At 40.6% G+C, this 16,054-nt stretch overlaps 1 protein-coding gene and 1 long non-coding RNA gene across 2 annotated transcripts in view; one reads left to right on the forward strand and one right to left on the reverse strand.

Annotated features, from left to right (window-relative positions):
• Nucleotides 1-9,397, forward strand: part of ZNF407 (zinc finger protein 407) — a 337,553-nt gene extending 328,156 nt beyond the window's left edge. The window contains exon 9 of the mRNA XM_083518448.1: nt 6,946-9,397. Within this exon, the coding sequence (XP_083374574.1) occupies nt 6,946-8,309 (1,364 nt within the window). The 3' untranslated portion in view covers nt 8,310-9,397. The remainder of the gene's footprint in view (nt 1-6,945) is intronic.
• Nucleotides 1-16,054, reverse strand: part of LOC310714013 — a 134,122-nt gene that overhangs the window by 53,036 nt on the left and 65,032 nt on the right. Inside the window, exons 5-6 of the long non-coding RNA XR_014529515.1 lie at nt 9,454-9,525; nt 6,629-6,785 (exon numbers count right to left, since the gene is read on the reverse strand). This is a non-coding gene — a long non-coding RNA (uncharacterized lncRNA). The remainder of the gene's footprint in view (nt 1-6,628; nt 6,786-9,453; nt 9,526-16,054) is intronic.

Consider the following 16,054-nt stretch of genomic DNA (forward strand, 5'->3'; position numbering starts at 1 on the left):
CATCGCTGATAATTAAAATACTAACAGTTAGTGTTTTACCCCAGCTGCAGGTTCTGTTTACTGTAAATCTGATTTTAATGGTGCCTCTGTGCAGTTGTTGAATAGTGGTTTGTTTTCCACCATACATAAGAAAGTGTCTGCAATGAAGACAAATGGTTATTTCCTATAATTTGCTCTGGAAAGATATGACAATACATGGTAACGTGCTTCCATTTATAAACAAGGCATAGATATGACTAGCAAGTTATGACAGTAATCATTTTTAGTGCACTAACAAGAAAACGTAACCAGGCAAGTTAAATATAAGACCCCAAAATTCTCAGTTGGATCACCTGGAGACTATGATACTATTTTGCCAATTAAAGTATTAGTTTTTGTTGTTATTACTATCAATTATTTACATAGTAACGTCGGTGTATGTTGTGGTACACAGACCAACATGAACAACAACAGAAGGTCTTTTTGTAAATCTGTTGAGGGCAGAGTTTATCTCCTTGGGTGCTGTACACATGCTGAATATACTGGTGTAGGGCTCAGTGGAACTGGCTTGGCCCTGCCTCATAAACACACTAGGGCTGAATTCAGTCAGCATTTTTATTCAGTTTTCCTGGTGTTTCCTTATTCATTCATTTGCATGTTTTAGCAGATCTTTCCCATGATATAGAAGCCACTTCTGGAAGCCTAGTAGAATATTGTGGAAGCTTACCACTCATTGTTTCCAGAAAAAATATTCTTTGCAACCCCATTAACCTGGAATATCATGGGACAATATTTGGGGTGGTATCCCAGCATACTTCTTTCCCGCTGTTTAAAATTAAGTGTGGGATGTCAGCATATTGATTAAAAAGCCACAGTTCCATAATGAACATGTAATGCAGTATAAAAGGTAAGTTAGAAAGCATTAGCATTATAACCTGGAAAATTAATGCAATAATCCAAATCTGAATGTGCCCTCATGGCTATTTACAATGGGGATCCTGTGTGCCTCTGATATAGTCATCTAACCAGTCCTCTCTTTTTCAAGGCCCTGGCCCACAAATTACATCACACTGACAGTAAAGCAAGAACTGTTTCTTGCAAATGGAATCTTAATGTCTCTCCTGTCATGACAAAGTTATGCTTATGTTCTTTGGAGCGTGCAAAGAGGATATGGTGATGTAGCTTTCAGTTTGGCCTTTGGTACTGAAATCCTTTCATTGTTGGAAATCTCTACCAGCCTTTCAATGTTCTACATTGGAGAAAGAGAACCAGTGGCCCTCCAGATGTTGATAGACTCCAGCTAGTTTTGAAAATTATCCACATGTCTGCCCTTTCCTCTGGCTGCAGAAATTAAGGCACCCGAGCTGGGGGGTGAGGGGGACAACATGATCCTACTCTTTTAAGGGAGTTTGATGGAAAAGAGCTTAAACTGGTGCAACAGCAATTTTGCATATTTTTTGGAATAGTCTCCTCATGGTTGCATTTGAAGCAGACACCTATGCCTGTTGACTGCATGAGTAACTTGGGTCCAGGATAAGCAACTAATAGAGCTGGTGTTGCTTGGCTTTTTCTTATGGGTTTTTGGAGTTAAATTAAGGTCTTCTTTCTCTTAAACCAACATGCTTTATACTGCCTTCGTGGTTGTTCCCTTGACAGCCTGGTGTGAAGGATTCTGCCCACGTAGCTGTAATTTCCAGCATGTTTAAAAGCCATAGAGGTGCTGTTTGGCCCCTTGGAAAGTCTATTGCTTGGACAGCTTCTAAATAGGAAGCTAGACCATGTGAGAAGTCTACTTTTTCCATGTACCCGGAAGAACATTGAACAGCTTTGAAAGCAAAGACGACCACAATAGGAAAGGCCCATGTGTGTATAAGGAGTTTGGGGAAAGAGTTCCACATTATTTCAACTAATCTCCAGCGTATTCCTGTATTGTAGGGGGTTGGACTAGATGACCCTTGGGGTCCCTTCCAACTCTACAATTCTATGATTCTATGTATGCTCAGGAACTGGTCGTATTATTTCACATAGAGACTGACATGATTAAAAAACCCACCCATTAAATATACAGTTGTTTGGATATCCCTCCAACCACAGGGCAGGATTTCCATTTCACTTCACCAGTCATGATAGCCAACATATCAGCCACAGATTGTTGACCTGTTGTCTCCTTTAAACATAGAGAGGCAGGGGAGATCAGCTGTTCTGCTAAGATAGCTGGAGAAAAGGAGGTGACTGGCTTTTCTGCGTGATATCTGGTGCTAGGTTTGGGGGTGAGCTTTGGGCAAGGGAAAATATCACCACCGTTATTTCTGTGGATAAATGCATTGTCCTGAAACACGGCCATTCTAGATGAAATTAATTTTTGTAGATGTAAATGGTTTTCATAGTTTTAATGAACGTAGAGCACAAAAATGGCATTCTTTCTGCTTCTTACAATCCTTCAGATAAAATCTTAGAAAAACACATATTTAGAAGCATAGACAAGGTCATCACCACCTTTTAAAGAATCTTATATGATCTAACACTTGGTCCATTTCCTTGATTTCATTTTGAAGAGTATGTTATGCTTAGTCCAAGCTTATGCCTGTTAAGGGGGGGGGGTGTTTGGAAGCAAAAGCAAAGGTTTGCATGCAATATTGTATTAACCCAGACTTTCCTGACATGTTACACATTTACTTTTGGAGACGAGTCTTTTTAATGCCGTCTTTATCTGCTACACGATGCATGAAATCTACTTTCTGTTTTAGAACTGCAAATGACCCTTGACCCCTTTAGTGGAGACACAATGTGACCTTTCTATTGTCATCAGCTTTCATTCTCTTGAAAATTCTATGAATTTTTATTACAAGTTTTTTTAAGCCAAGCTGAGGCTTCAACAAATTACTTGACACAGATGAGATGAAGTTGTTGAAGTAGTGTTAGATAAGTTTTACAGCCAGCATGTGTGCTGCTGAACAGTACAAAGCCAGTGTCCTACAATGTCATACACCAGTAACTGCTGAGCCTACTATTGGATAAATACATCATTTTATGGAACATTGATTGTTCTATAAACCCAATGGAGTATTATGCTCTATGATCAAACCATTTAGATTGTGTGTAGAGCACAGAAAATGCCATATTCAGGATGGTACTAAAAGTGCCATTTGTGTATTTTATGGATGTCATTACAGGGGAAACTTCCCTCTGTAGGCCCTGTTTACTGCAAAAAATTTTAGACTGTAATGACATTTTTCATTCACAACGTATGCCTTCAAGAGAGGGGGCCCTTGTTTTATTTGTTTCATTCGAGTTGACTGCACAAATCCTGTACATTTTAATTAAATGTGAGCTTAACAAAAGAATAAGGTATTTATTCTGGGAGGGTGGGGGGCAGGGAAATGAAGACGGTAACAAAAAATAATACAGACACACACCAGAAAGCAGTCTGTCCCTGGGTTCAAAAATGCAGCTAAACCTCATTTGTACTCTTTATGAATCACATTAAACAACAAAGCATATCTTGCACTCTCATTTAGCTAAGTAGGTGGCCTTTAAATATGAATAAAATGTGCAAATATAGATCTAATATGCTAAAATATTTGACATTTTTAGATTTTGAAGAAAAGAACAGCTAAAAATGCCAGTTGATAAATAAGGAATCTGTTGAAAATACAGAATTCTTGGAAAGAAACCAATTCTGTGATCATAGTACCTGTAGATATGAAACACCTCTATGGGGTTCTCTCCCCCCTTGGTTAGCATTGTTGCATCATTGTATTTTGTCAGTTTATAATGTATTTCTGTTCATTTTCACTTTTTAATGACAGGCCATCAGCAGCAAGTACAGCTTTGTAATATTAATATATTTTTGCAGTTAAGTTTTATATTTGGCATGGCAAATATTTCCTATTCTCTTCCCGTGTCTCCACCAACACTGCCCCCAAATAAAATGTTAAAATGCAAGATTTTTGTAATACAGCTTCACTTAATATTACATTTGGAATGGTGATGTTTATAACTAAAGTGAAAATAAAATAAATGTGTTGACTAGGAAGGTTAAAAATACATCTTGCCATAACTAACCCTCAAAACACACCTTTAAAATTGCATACTTCCTCTATTAGATTCAGTCTTCTCAAAACAAAGGAAATCCATTCAATTCCACATATTACATTTACCATGAAGATCACTAAAATTGAAGTTGATGTTCCCAATAAATTTTTGGTCCAGTTAAAATTTAAACTTACAGTACAGATTCCCATTAGTTTAACTGACACTTGAACTTCTACACAGCTCAACATTAATTCATTATAGTTGAAATGGAAGAATCTTCAGTGGGTGAATCTTTTACAATCTGATTGAGGCTGTTACATTTTATAGGATCCATTTTTCAAAGCACTACTGACAGCACTCGAAGTTATTAAATTGCTGAATCAAAAGATGGACCTGCAATCGCATTTATGAACTGTGATGGAATAGCTGGGGTTGCACTGAGCCGAGGTTAAGATGTTGGTGTAGTTAAGCTTCATCACACCCCTTTAGTGACAGCAGTATTTACCCATGTAGTTTACTTTAATGGTCAGGAAGTGGCTTAACTCACCTCTGGATTCAAATAGATTAAGCAAGCAGTCAGAATGGCATAATTATCAGTGCTGCAAGGAATTTACAGGATAACTCAACCCCCACGGGACTTCCCATTCAATTGCCGAGTAAAGACTGGAGATGCATAAATTCACAGATGCAGCATTTACCTCAGAAGCAAAGGAAGGGGATGTCTTTCTTTATCTTCTTCCCTTTTTACTTCCCTAAATATCACAATCTCATATTGTGTGTGTCCATTGTAAGATTTTGATCTGAGGAATTATTTTGACTGATGGCTACATAAAAATAGGATTTGTGGTGGTGTTTGGATTTGAGACCATATCATTGCAAGGCTCATCTTACATCATGTCAACAAAGCCAGACTCCTGAGAGAATTAATTACGCTGATTCTATTATGAAACACAGATGAGTTCTGATTTTTTTTCTTAATTGTCCCTTTGTGCTGATTTTCTCCTTTCTACTATTTCTCCAAGTTGAATGCCTTGAGTATGCTCATGCCCATAGAGACAAACAGTTATAAAAAGACGTAGCCGCCATTCTCTGTTTCCCTGTAGTCCTTCCTTGCCAAAATTTAATTCATCAGTGAGTGTCGGATCAATCATGTTGTATCATGGGGGGGGGCACTTTTCAACCGTTTAAATTGTTCATTAAAAAAAAGGAAGGCTTTCTCCTGACTTGAAATCTAAAACTAAGATGGTATGGTACAGTACACAGTTTTCATGGTGAGCTTGAGTCTTTCAGCTTTAGCAGCAGCCATGGAAATATTTAGCAACTTGAACTGCATTACATTTTAAATACCATGTCCTAGAACAGGGATGGGGAATCTTTGGCTCAGGGGCCAAATGGAGTCCTTTGTGGGTCTCCGTCTGGCTTTTGTGTCATGGAACTCTACTCACTATTGATCCAGAGCAGAACCCGACCAGAGGCAATTAATATTTCATCCAGCAGAGCTTCACTGCTACTGAAGGCAAATGAGCATAATGGTCACAAATCCAATAAATTCAGCATTGGGGAAAGTATTGGGAACCTCAGGTCTGGGGGCCAAATCTGCCCTTCCAGGCCCCTCTATCGAACATTCCCTGGGCCACATGCCCTCTCTTCGGGCCACACCCCTCCCTGCTTCACACTCTGAATATTTTCGTTTGGGTAGAATGCTTAGTGTTACACTGATAAAATGGCTTTTTCTTCCAAGTTGTATACAAATCTAGGCTATAGATTTTCTTTCAAGCTAAAAGCAGTACAGGTGTCACAATCTCATTCTGATAAAGAGCTCTTTCCTCATAGTTCCCCTTTCCTCCTCCCCCCCCCACCCTCGGGCTTTGTGCCTGGCTTTGAGGTTTATATCCTGGCTTCTTAAACCACAGTTTCTCATGACATCCAAGCCAGGAAACTCTGGTTTCATCATTCACAACATGGCTTGTAACAGTGATGAAACCACACATTTCCTTGCTCAAGTGTCATGTGAACCCGTTGTTTAATAAGCCGTGTTAGAAGTGCCAACACTGGGCACATGAGAGGAGGTGGGTAGAGGAGCAACAAGGGGGGATTTCATTTGTTATACTACCTTTTACTCAAGGAGCTCAAGGCAGCATACATGGTTCTACCCTTATCTCATCCCAACAACAGAGGCATACACTTTATTCTGGGGTTGATAAACCATGGGCCATTGGCTTGAAATTGTGACAGCTGGGCCAATGTATTTCCTTTCAGAAATAAGCACAACAGATAACTGAAACCGACTTTGTTCAAGTGAAATCAATGTCATTAATAACATTCCTTTTTTAAGGCACCGTGGCTATGGTATGTATTACTACAGTTGGAAAGATTTCAAATTCCCAAGCAACTTGAATAAAAAGATAGTTTTCTAATAATGACTGGGTCTTTTTTATTAATAAATTCAGTGCTGTTTGTTTCATTCAGATTTGTTTCATTTGCCAGAATGTAATCGGTTAAAAAAAGCAAAATATAGAAATATGACTGCCTGGTGTTGTTGTTTTTTTTTAAAAAAATATGTATCTTTTATTATGGTGATAAAATGCTATCCATGATAAGTTTCAAGACTCACGTTCTGATGATTCTGGTCCAGACCGCTTGATGTAGACACAGCCTTTAGAAATCTCCTTTATAGATCTCAGAATGGTCACTGATGAAAGCAGGTTTCTGAACACAGTGGACCCAACAGGGCTCTTTGTTTTGTTTCATCTTGTGTTTCTGGATATTCACTTTGGAAATAATGATACAGTATTTATTTAGACCTGTACTTAAATTATTGGTTTAATTTGCAATTTAGACCCCAAAATATTAATTCAGATTATTAGTATTTTGACTTCGTATTTCCCCCCATTTTCATCTTTAAACCAACCTTTCCTTTTTTCTTTTTAGGCATAGTTTCTAAGTCATACGAATGCCGGCTGAAGGGTCAGGGAGCTACATTTGTCGAAACCACCAGCCCTTTCACCACTGCAGCCCTTGATGAAATTTCTCCAATTAAAGATAAGTCCCTTCATGATGGCAGAAGACACCTGCAATCCACTGAACAAGTTCAGCAGGTAATTATTATTCAAGGATATGACAGCGATTTTGCAATTGATGCCTCAGTGGAGGAAACCGCAGCGGCTACGCTTCAGACTTTGGCAATGGCTGGCCAAGTGGCACGGGTTGTCCATATTACGGAAGATGGACAAGTTATAACCACAAGTCAAAATGGCTCTCATGTGAGCACCATGATTCCAGGGCAAATACTCGCTGAACAACTGTCGGATGGGAAGACACAAGTGGTGGTTGTTGAAGGCCCTCTGGGAGGAAATGATATTGAAGATGCTGTTTCCATAGGAACAGCATCAGACCCTAGTAATACCATGGTGCAACAGATAATGAGACGAGAAATTTTAGAACCACCTGATGTAACTAGAGTACACCCGCCTGAGTCTGCCTCAGCACTAGATGCCTTGCTTTGTGCTGTAACAGAGCTTGGTAAAGCAGAGAACAAAGCAGAACTCCTTGACAGGGCACGATTTTGTCACAAAGAAGCATTACAAATGTCAAATCCAGAAGCAGACATTGTTTGCAACGACACTACGGCACAGGAAACACAAATGTTCCATGAAGCTCAAGAGACCGAGGAAGAGCGAGAACCCATGGAAGTAGTAACGCAGGTTGTGCACCCATCTACCATAATTGCATCTCAGGAGAGAGCTCAGGTCACCTTCAAGAAGATGGTTGAAGGAGTGCTCCAATTTGCTGTGTGTGATACAGCTGCAGCTGATCAACTGATAAAAGAAGGTGTCACTCAGGTTATCGTGAATGAGGAAGGAACTGTGCATATGGTGGCTAGAGAAGGTTCTCAGATAATAATGCAAGAAGCTGGCAGTCATGCCCTAAGGGTCCGAAGTGAACACATGGACCTGGTTGAGTCTGATGGAGAAATTTCACAAATCATTGTCACAGAGGAAATCGCTCAAGCCATGGTTCAAGATTCTAACGCCAATTTCTCTGATGGTCCAACCCATTACATTGTAACAAGATTACCACAGGAGATTGAGGATGAGTCTGGAGTATACTCACATGCTGTGATAAAGACAGATGAGCAGCAAGAGATTGTGCAGACTGGTACTGTTATAAATTCCAATAATGTATGTGATGGAAATGCTGAACACCTAGCTAGTATGGTCATTTTTACAGAAGATTGCTCACAAACAGCTATTATCCAGGGCCAAAGAGATAACAATGAACTACAAGAAGCATGAAAGAACTCTGTCTTTATGGGTTTGATAAAAGACAACATTGAACATTTGGTGACATGATATTTCATGTTTAATTTGTAAAGCATTCTTTAATGGTCTTTGTACTGTACATCCAGGTACTCAACACATTTTGTGTGAAGTTAGCAAGAGCAGGTGGGAATGCTAAACAGAGAGGGAATTGTCCATTTTTGCATAACTAATGTTGAAATTTGAGTACAAATATTGGCAGGTTTACAAAATAAAATTAAAACACCAAAGGTATAAATTTAATTCTCTTCATTAGTTTGGTTAATTTTGTTTGCCAGTTCATTGCATTATGACATAGTAGACTTAAGTCTTTCTTGCGATTAATTATGTTAAACTTGACTTGTATGTACTTGCATATGGAGAGCAAATTAATATACGTGCACCCATATTACCTAGTTGAGCCACACATCGACAATTTGTAAATTGAAGTTGGATTCTACATATGCAATCATTTCACATTCACAAATTGGTCAGGCATTCCAAACAACCCAGTTATTCCTACTCAAAATACAGTTTTTCGAATGAAATAATCTCATGACATGTGTTAATTTACATTTCTTTGAATATATTAGGCTTTTTTAATTGCTCTCTCTCCCCCCCCCCCAATTTGACTTCAGTCAATCCTCCAAGATCAAAACTTAACTAAAACCTCTGTTGAAGTTTTCACAAAAGAACCTGTTGATTCAGAAAGGCCTTAATACCTATAACTTTTATATACAGTAATGACTTCATTTGAAATCTTTATTCAGTTTTTTTAAACCAATAGAGCTTCACATAGCTACAATTCTGCAGTTCATTTTGTGAATGACTTTTGGAAACATTAGATAAGGTTTCTTCTATATAAAATTCTGCCATTGACCTTAACAAGTGGAAAAGAGTTGATCTGGCATTTATATCTGGATCAGAATGTTGATTATCTAGTTGTGGATAAGTTCTGAGTTTTCAGTGCAAGCTCCTGTTGAAAAGATCCAAATGCTTTTGTTTTGTCTAAGAAATCTAAACTATGATATGGATGGGGTTGGGTTGTTTTTGTTCTTTTTTTCAATAAAACAATAGCACTAAAAGGAGTTTTGTCATTTTTAAAAATATTAGGCTGTCATTCCACACCCAGTGTACTCACCAGAACTTAGCTGAGTTGGGGTGGTCACCATAACCAGGTGCTGGATCTCTCTGTGTCCCTGTGTTTGCGTGGCTGGGAGAGATGAAAGAATGAAGGAGTTGCAACTATTAGGTGTACTTGTCTTATACCCTTTGCACCAAAACAAACAAATCAAGCAGAATTCATATTCAACTTCTGACTGAACTTCAGACCACCAAATATAGAAAAGACAGGGCACAGTAGTCTATTCTAGAATTAACTGCTTAAACATCTATATCCCAGGGTGCTGCATAGAACACGTGCTTCTATGCAGGGTGGCAGGTGCTTTGCTGTTGTTTTTATTTTCCAGGTTGGATATGTCAGATCAGCCAAAAAGGGGGGTGGGGAGAGAGAAAGAGAAAGAGAGAGCATAAAAAAGACACTGAGATTCATAATTAGCCGAGTTTGACTTGCTCATCCTTCTTAAATGTGACAGGCTGCTCACTTCTTTTTAAATACTGTCTTCAGCAAACGGTGACAGGATCAACTTCCGTTTGTTATCAGGATAAAGGTGACCTTTACAAAATGATGGCCCTCTGCAAGATTCTCACAGATGCTCAAAGGAATGTTTTTCATTGAAAAGATTTCTTCTTGATCATTTTGCCTGTTAACTGGAGCCCTCTGGTCTTGTGGCTTGGATGCTAATTCTTAGCTATGCTCAGTCCTGTATGGCTAACCTTTCCGCTGCAGTACAGGGTGTTGACATTGACATGCTGCAGTTTACCATTTGTGATTTATTTAGGATAAATATGTCTCAGGTGGCATTTAATCCTTCATAAAACCAGTGTAGCCTGCAGTGTCAAACCAGCAATCACATTGTATGCACAATGAAAAGAGCAGACCTTTGCATAAAGGTGGGGGTGTGTGCAAGAAGTGTTCTCCGGCTTGGGAGTACTGAGAATGGATTCTCTGGAATCCTAGATTAATAAGACATGTCCCTTTGCCTAGGAGCAGATCCTGTCTGTTACCACCCAGCTCAGACCACTGCCCGCTCTGCAGTACGTTACTACATGTGTGTGTATGTCAGGAACTGGGCTTCTGCTCGTTCATAAACTCTTAAAACATATTTGTCAGCAGAAACTCTTCCATAGTTGCACTATTGAATTTTCTACCTTGTTTCCTTCCCATGTTTTCAGTTCCTCCAGAGTAGGAGGAAGTGCAACATCCAGGGATGTGGCTCCCAAGGTGATATCTTAATTTACACATGACAGGTGCATTCTCCAATCCAGAGTCCCCAAGGTAGCTGCTAGAGATGGAGGACTGAGCAGGAAAAGGTTGGCTGAAGCTCAAATTCCATCAGTCAGTTTCTACAACAGAGCTGACATCCCACTACCAAAATTGGGCCTGACCAAGTCAGAGACTCCACGTTGCTTACAATTCTCAGCATGCCTAGTAAAATATGAACATATACAGCCTCAGGCACTAAACTAGGTCCTAGTGCCTGTCAACCACGCAGAATTGGGCTAATGGCAGTTGTAGTCTGATGGCTTTTGGAAGGCACTTTGTTTACCATCATTGTCCTACTGTCTTAAGGCCAGTAAGAAGTTCTTGGAATCCTAAGCAATGAAATTATTTCATGGACCATTTTTGCCAGAGGTACAAAAATGTAGGCTTGCCAACTCCACCCCAGCCACACACATACCCAACTCCTTTGGCATAAGCTTTAATGTGAGCTGCTCTGAACAGTTTCAAATGGCATGTCGTAGCATCAGAACAAGGGGGATGATTGTGAAGAGGGTAACTGTGCAAGTGCACTGTATTTTCCTCCACTGCAGCAAGTTCCAGCTGAGAAGGCAAGGCTCCTTGGTTGATATGAGCCAATTGATCTTCTCTTTGTAGAAACTTAACAAGTAGGAGAGAGGGGAAATGGAAAGCTCTCCGTCAAATAGCTGCAGCCTTCCCCAGTGAAACACATACCTTCTAGCATACTGTCTCCTGCCACATTTTGGAAGAAAAGTACATTGAAAGCAAATTCTTAAAAGAAACACCTGAAAATTCTTTTTAGCTAAAGTGAAACCAAAAAAGCCCAAAGCTAAATGCTGTTCTGTCTCCCAACCAGATGAGGTTCACCATGGAAGTTAGATGAACTGGAGTCAAATAGCTGATGTGCCAAGAGGTCTGCACATGTGGGTTGTGAACAGTGCTAGGCATTGTTGTCATTTATAAATGCTATCTTTGCAACCACAGTGTTGATGGCAAAATCCTTCAAGAGATGTATTTGTTATGATTGTAGGCACAATTGTGTTGGGGTAGTGCTTCTTCTCAATGAACTTTCTTGCCCAAGGCTTGCCCAAGTTTGCATTGGAAGAATCTCCCCTTTTAGAAAAAGCACAGAGGACCAAGAGGTAGGGGATTGAGCTACTGGCAAGATGAGAAGACTCAGCAGTAGCAAGTAAGCCCCAACAGAAACAACATTTTTTGGCTAGGACTTTCTGCCTTGTATGTTTCCTGAGCAAAACTGTTATAAAGAAACCCAGAGAAGAAAAGCTTTTCCTGAACTCTAAGGCAGAGTTAAGATCAAGTGAACAAATCATGTAACAGAAAAAGGTCATTCATTGGGTGAAATAAAAATGGAAAAGTGAAATTTTCAAACACATACACACCCTATTTTACACTACAATATTAGCCCATAATTTCAAATAGGTACATGGCTCACTTTAAACAGCCTACTTCTGTTCAATCTTGTTGAAGAATACAATTCTTTTCTCTGCTCCTCTAGGGTGATATCATTTTATATGAGGAAAAAAGTTAGCTCAGATGGCAGTTATGCGTTTCGGAAGCACCTTCTAATCAGGGATTGGTGATTCATTATTAGCTTCAGCAGGCGATCCATCTGACATGTAAGGGGGAAAAATTAGCAGCTGTCACTGCATGATGAGTTAATTTCCTGATAGGTCTGACACTGAAAAGCCATTTGAAGACATGGAGATGGCTGATGAGAAAACCTGGTGCTGCTTTATAATTGGAGAGAAAGAAAGGGCATAGAGACAGAACAATTTGCAAAGGAGGGGTTCAGGCTAAGCTACAAGTGGTGGCGGCTGTTTGGCTGTTTGCTAGAAGGGGCTCTTCACAATCATCCACATTGCTGGGGCACACCCACCTTAGGCACTTATTACCCTGAAATGGAAGCCATCTATTTCCTTGTTGCTTTGTGTTGCTATTTTCAATGGTTTGTAATTAGTGTACTCAGACAGTTTTACTCCTTACAATCTGTGCATATGCCGGGTGCAAGCATGTGGTTGGGTTGTTCTGCGGGTGACATAGAGAGCTGACATTTTAGTGGGAAGAGGAGAAAATGAGGTTCTGCCTCTTGTACTTTTTTGCTGCTATTTTCTGTAATTGCAGCTGCAGATCTCAGTCATAGAAATAAATGAATTTAATCGAAATGGTGATGATGATGAAGAAGAAGAAGAAGCATTCCAAGGGGAAGAGATGGTAAAAATAAGCATTACATAATATGAATTGCAAAAAAGTTAGAGAAAATGTCTAAAAAGACTGCTTTCCCGTTCACAACTACCTGGAAGTTTCATTGATTGTGCTGATAATGTACAATCGGAGGACATCTAACATATTCGGTTAATCAGAAGTTTGGATGAATGAAAGCAGCTCTATACTTGGTTATGTATAGATTGAGTTAAGTGGGCAGCATAGACTAATCACATATGACTAATTACACATGTGAACCAGACACTTAACTGTGCAGTCCTATACTGTATATATTTACTCAAAAGTAAATCCACTTGAGGTCATACATGCACATTGGGTGTGTGCACACACATGCAATGGTCCTGATTAAACAAATTCCACCCATTATTATGCTACAGTTTTTCTAGTTTTGCACATAGAAGGGAGATAATCCACTTCCATTGTATTGTACAATAGCAAAGCTGCATTATACTAGATTAAATGAATGTGGTGAAGTGGCCAGAACAAACAGCATCACATCATTTTTTCCAGTGGCGTGTGGTCATTGGACTAGAGGAACTAGGCTAGTCCCCTAAATGTTCCCGGTAAATTAGAGTATTAAAGTACTAAAGCCTGGTGACTCCTTCCCAAACCTGGGAATCATAGAATCATAGAATCATAGAGTTGGAAGAGACCACAAGGGCCATCGAGTCCAACCCCCTGCCAAGCAGGAAACACCATCAGAGCACTCCTGACATACGGTTGTCAAGCCTCTGCTTAAAGACCTCCAAAGTAGGAGACTCCACCACACTCCTTGGCAGCAAATTCCACTGTCGAACAGCTCTTACTGTCAGGAAGTTCTTCCTAATGTTTAGGTGGAATCTTCTTTCTTGTAGTTTGGATCCATTGCTCCATGTCCGCTTCTCTGGAGCAGCAGAAAACAACCTTTCTCCCTCCTCTATGTGACATCCTTTTATATATTTGAACATGGCTATCATATCACCCCTTAACCTCCTCTTCTCCAGGCTAAACATGCCCAGCTCCCTTAGCCGTTCCTCATAAGGCTTCTGACTGGTTTAGGGAGGGAGGTACGATGCTTACACACGTGGTGTCGGGACACCACAACATCACATGCATAACATCCACTGCCCCATCATCCACACAAGCTAGTGCCTCTGTCCGTAACTGTTCCTCTACAAAAAAATTCACCACACACCACTGCTTCTTTCCCACATTAGTCCTTTCCCAATCTAGTGGGGCCAGGGCAAACATTAAAGAAACGGTGCTACCACAGTAGGAGATGACATGGTGGGGCAGCAATGCTTACCTGATCTCCCAACAGCTGAGTCACTGCTGTTCGCTGGGAGGGGGAAGGGCAAGTTGGCAGTGTGTTTGTGCTGTTTGTACTGCACCAACCTCCCTGCTGTCTCACTCTTCTCTCTGCTGGTAAGCAGCAGCGACGCAACAGCCAGGAGGTCAGGTAAACAATGACGACCCACCACACTGTCTACTACAGCATGAGAGGTCTGTATTCAGCAGCCTTCAATGACACTGCAGGACATGTACGCAGAACCTATAGCCCTCCAAATGACAGTATTCCCAGTAAGCCCCCTTATCATGCCCACACAGTTTTGCAAAACTTCAAGGTTGACAGGGTATAAGGAAATTGCCAGCTGCCTCTCTTAGGTAAAAAGAGATAGCTGCTCCTCACAGGGACGCTTTCTCCAAGGCCCAGCTTGCTGCACATGGAGAGGACAGAGGAACATGCATTCTTCCTCCATGGCTGCCCTTGGCCCAGAGCATCCTCTGAGCCAAGCAAAGATGAGAACAAGGCTTTGTTCCACAACTTACGAAGCAACCTTGTGGAGCACTAGCCTTTCTCTCATTATCTAAGCTGGACACAGTGAAAGCAGCAGCATTAGCTCCTAGAACCTACTGATACGACCACTGGTGTCAAATCCTGGCCCCAGCTGAGAGTGTCATTCCACTGAGCATTTCCCCAAGACATTTTGCTCCTTAAGACAGAACATCAAACTGCAGCCCCACCCATGCCCTCTTGTCAAAGTGCATAGTGCCGAAGACCAACCATGCTATTTTGGTATCTGAGGCAGAAAATTCTATGAGCACCTTTCTTCTACTCTCTCCAGCACTCAAAAGAACAATAAATGAAAGCATTGCCCTCTCATGACACTCAATATCATCTACTTGAGGCTGCTACCTCACTCTGCCCAATAGTAGAACTGGCCCTGTAATAACCCACAGCATTATATGCCACTGCCTGTAGAAAAGGGTGTGCTCAGCATATTGATACCAGAACAGATAGCATGTGGTTACTGTTTTATGTGACAGTTCCCCTGCCCGTGTGTGTGTGTGTGTGTGTGTGTGTGTGTGTGTGTGTGAAATTCATCACAGCAAAATTTAGACGTGTGAATTTTGAAGGATGACTGCATTCTGGTGTACACATTGTTCCAGCAAATATGAACTAGTTTAAGTTCACCTTTAGATGCCAACTGAATCACTTCTCCCCTCCTTATACCCAGATGTGTGTGCAGAGTTGCCTTTTTAGAGCAGGGTTGTGGAACCTGTGACCCTTCAGAGGTTGCTTGGCTCCAATGCCAGCCAGGTCCAGCCCTCACTGCCACATGCCAGGGATGATGGGAGGCATCATCCAGCAACTTCTGGAGAGCCAGTTTAGCCACCTCTGCCTTAGACTAATAACAATACTATTTGAAATATTTATTGATTACCAATTTTAGCAGTTGCTTTCCAAAGAACCCCTGGTGTGCTCCTGCTGCCATGATTGTAGATCTCTTAATGTGTTCCTGTAGGAACAGAGCGTCTGTGCCATGCATTTCTCTTTAATTCCTCTTCCCCCATTATGCATAAACTTGGAAGCAATTCACTAAATGCATTCAGATGCATGTCACCTGCAGATGTAAAACACATCTGGTACACAGAGTTCTTTGCAAATGCAATGGAAATCAGTAGCTACAGAGGCAAAACACTGGAAAACTCACTAATGTGCTGCTCTTCAAAACAACAATCCATATGTATGTGTGTCCTCAAAAGGACACAGGAGCAACAATAAGGAAGAGGATGTGTTTGCACTGTGCATTATGTGCATCAGGTCTTTGTAAGATGCTGTCCTTTCTGCTTTGTAGGATGCACCAGGTCCTCT

The sequence above is a fragment of the Podarcis liolepis genome (assembly GCF_965112155.1).
Source record: "Podarcis liolepis genome assembly, chromosome: 8".
Taxonomy (NCBI): Eukaryota; Metazoa; Chordata; class Lepidosauria; order Squamata; family Lacertidae; genus Podarcis; species Podarcis liolepis.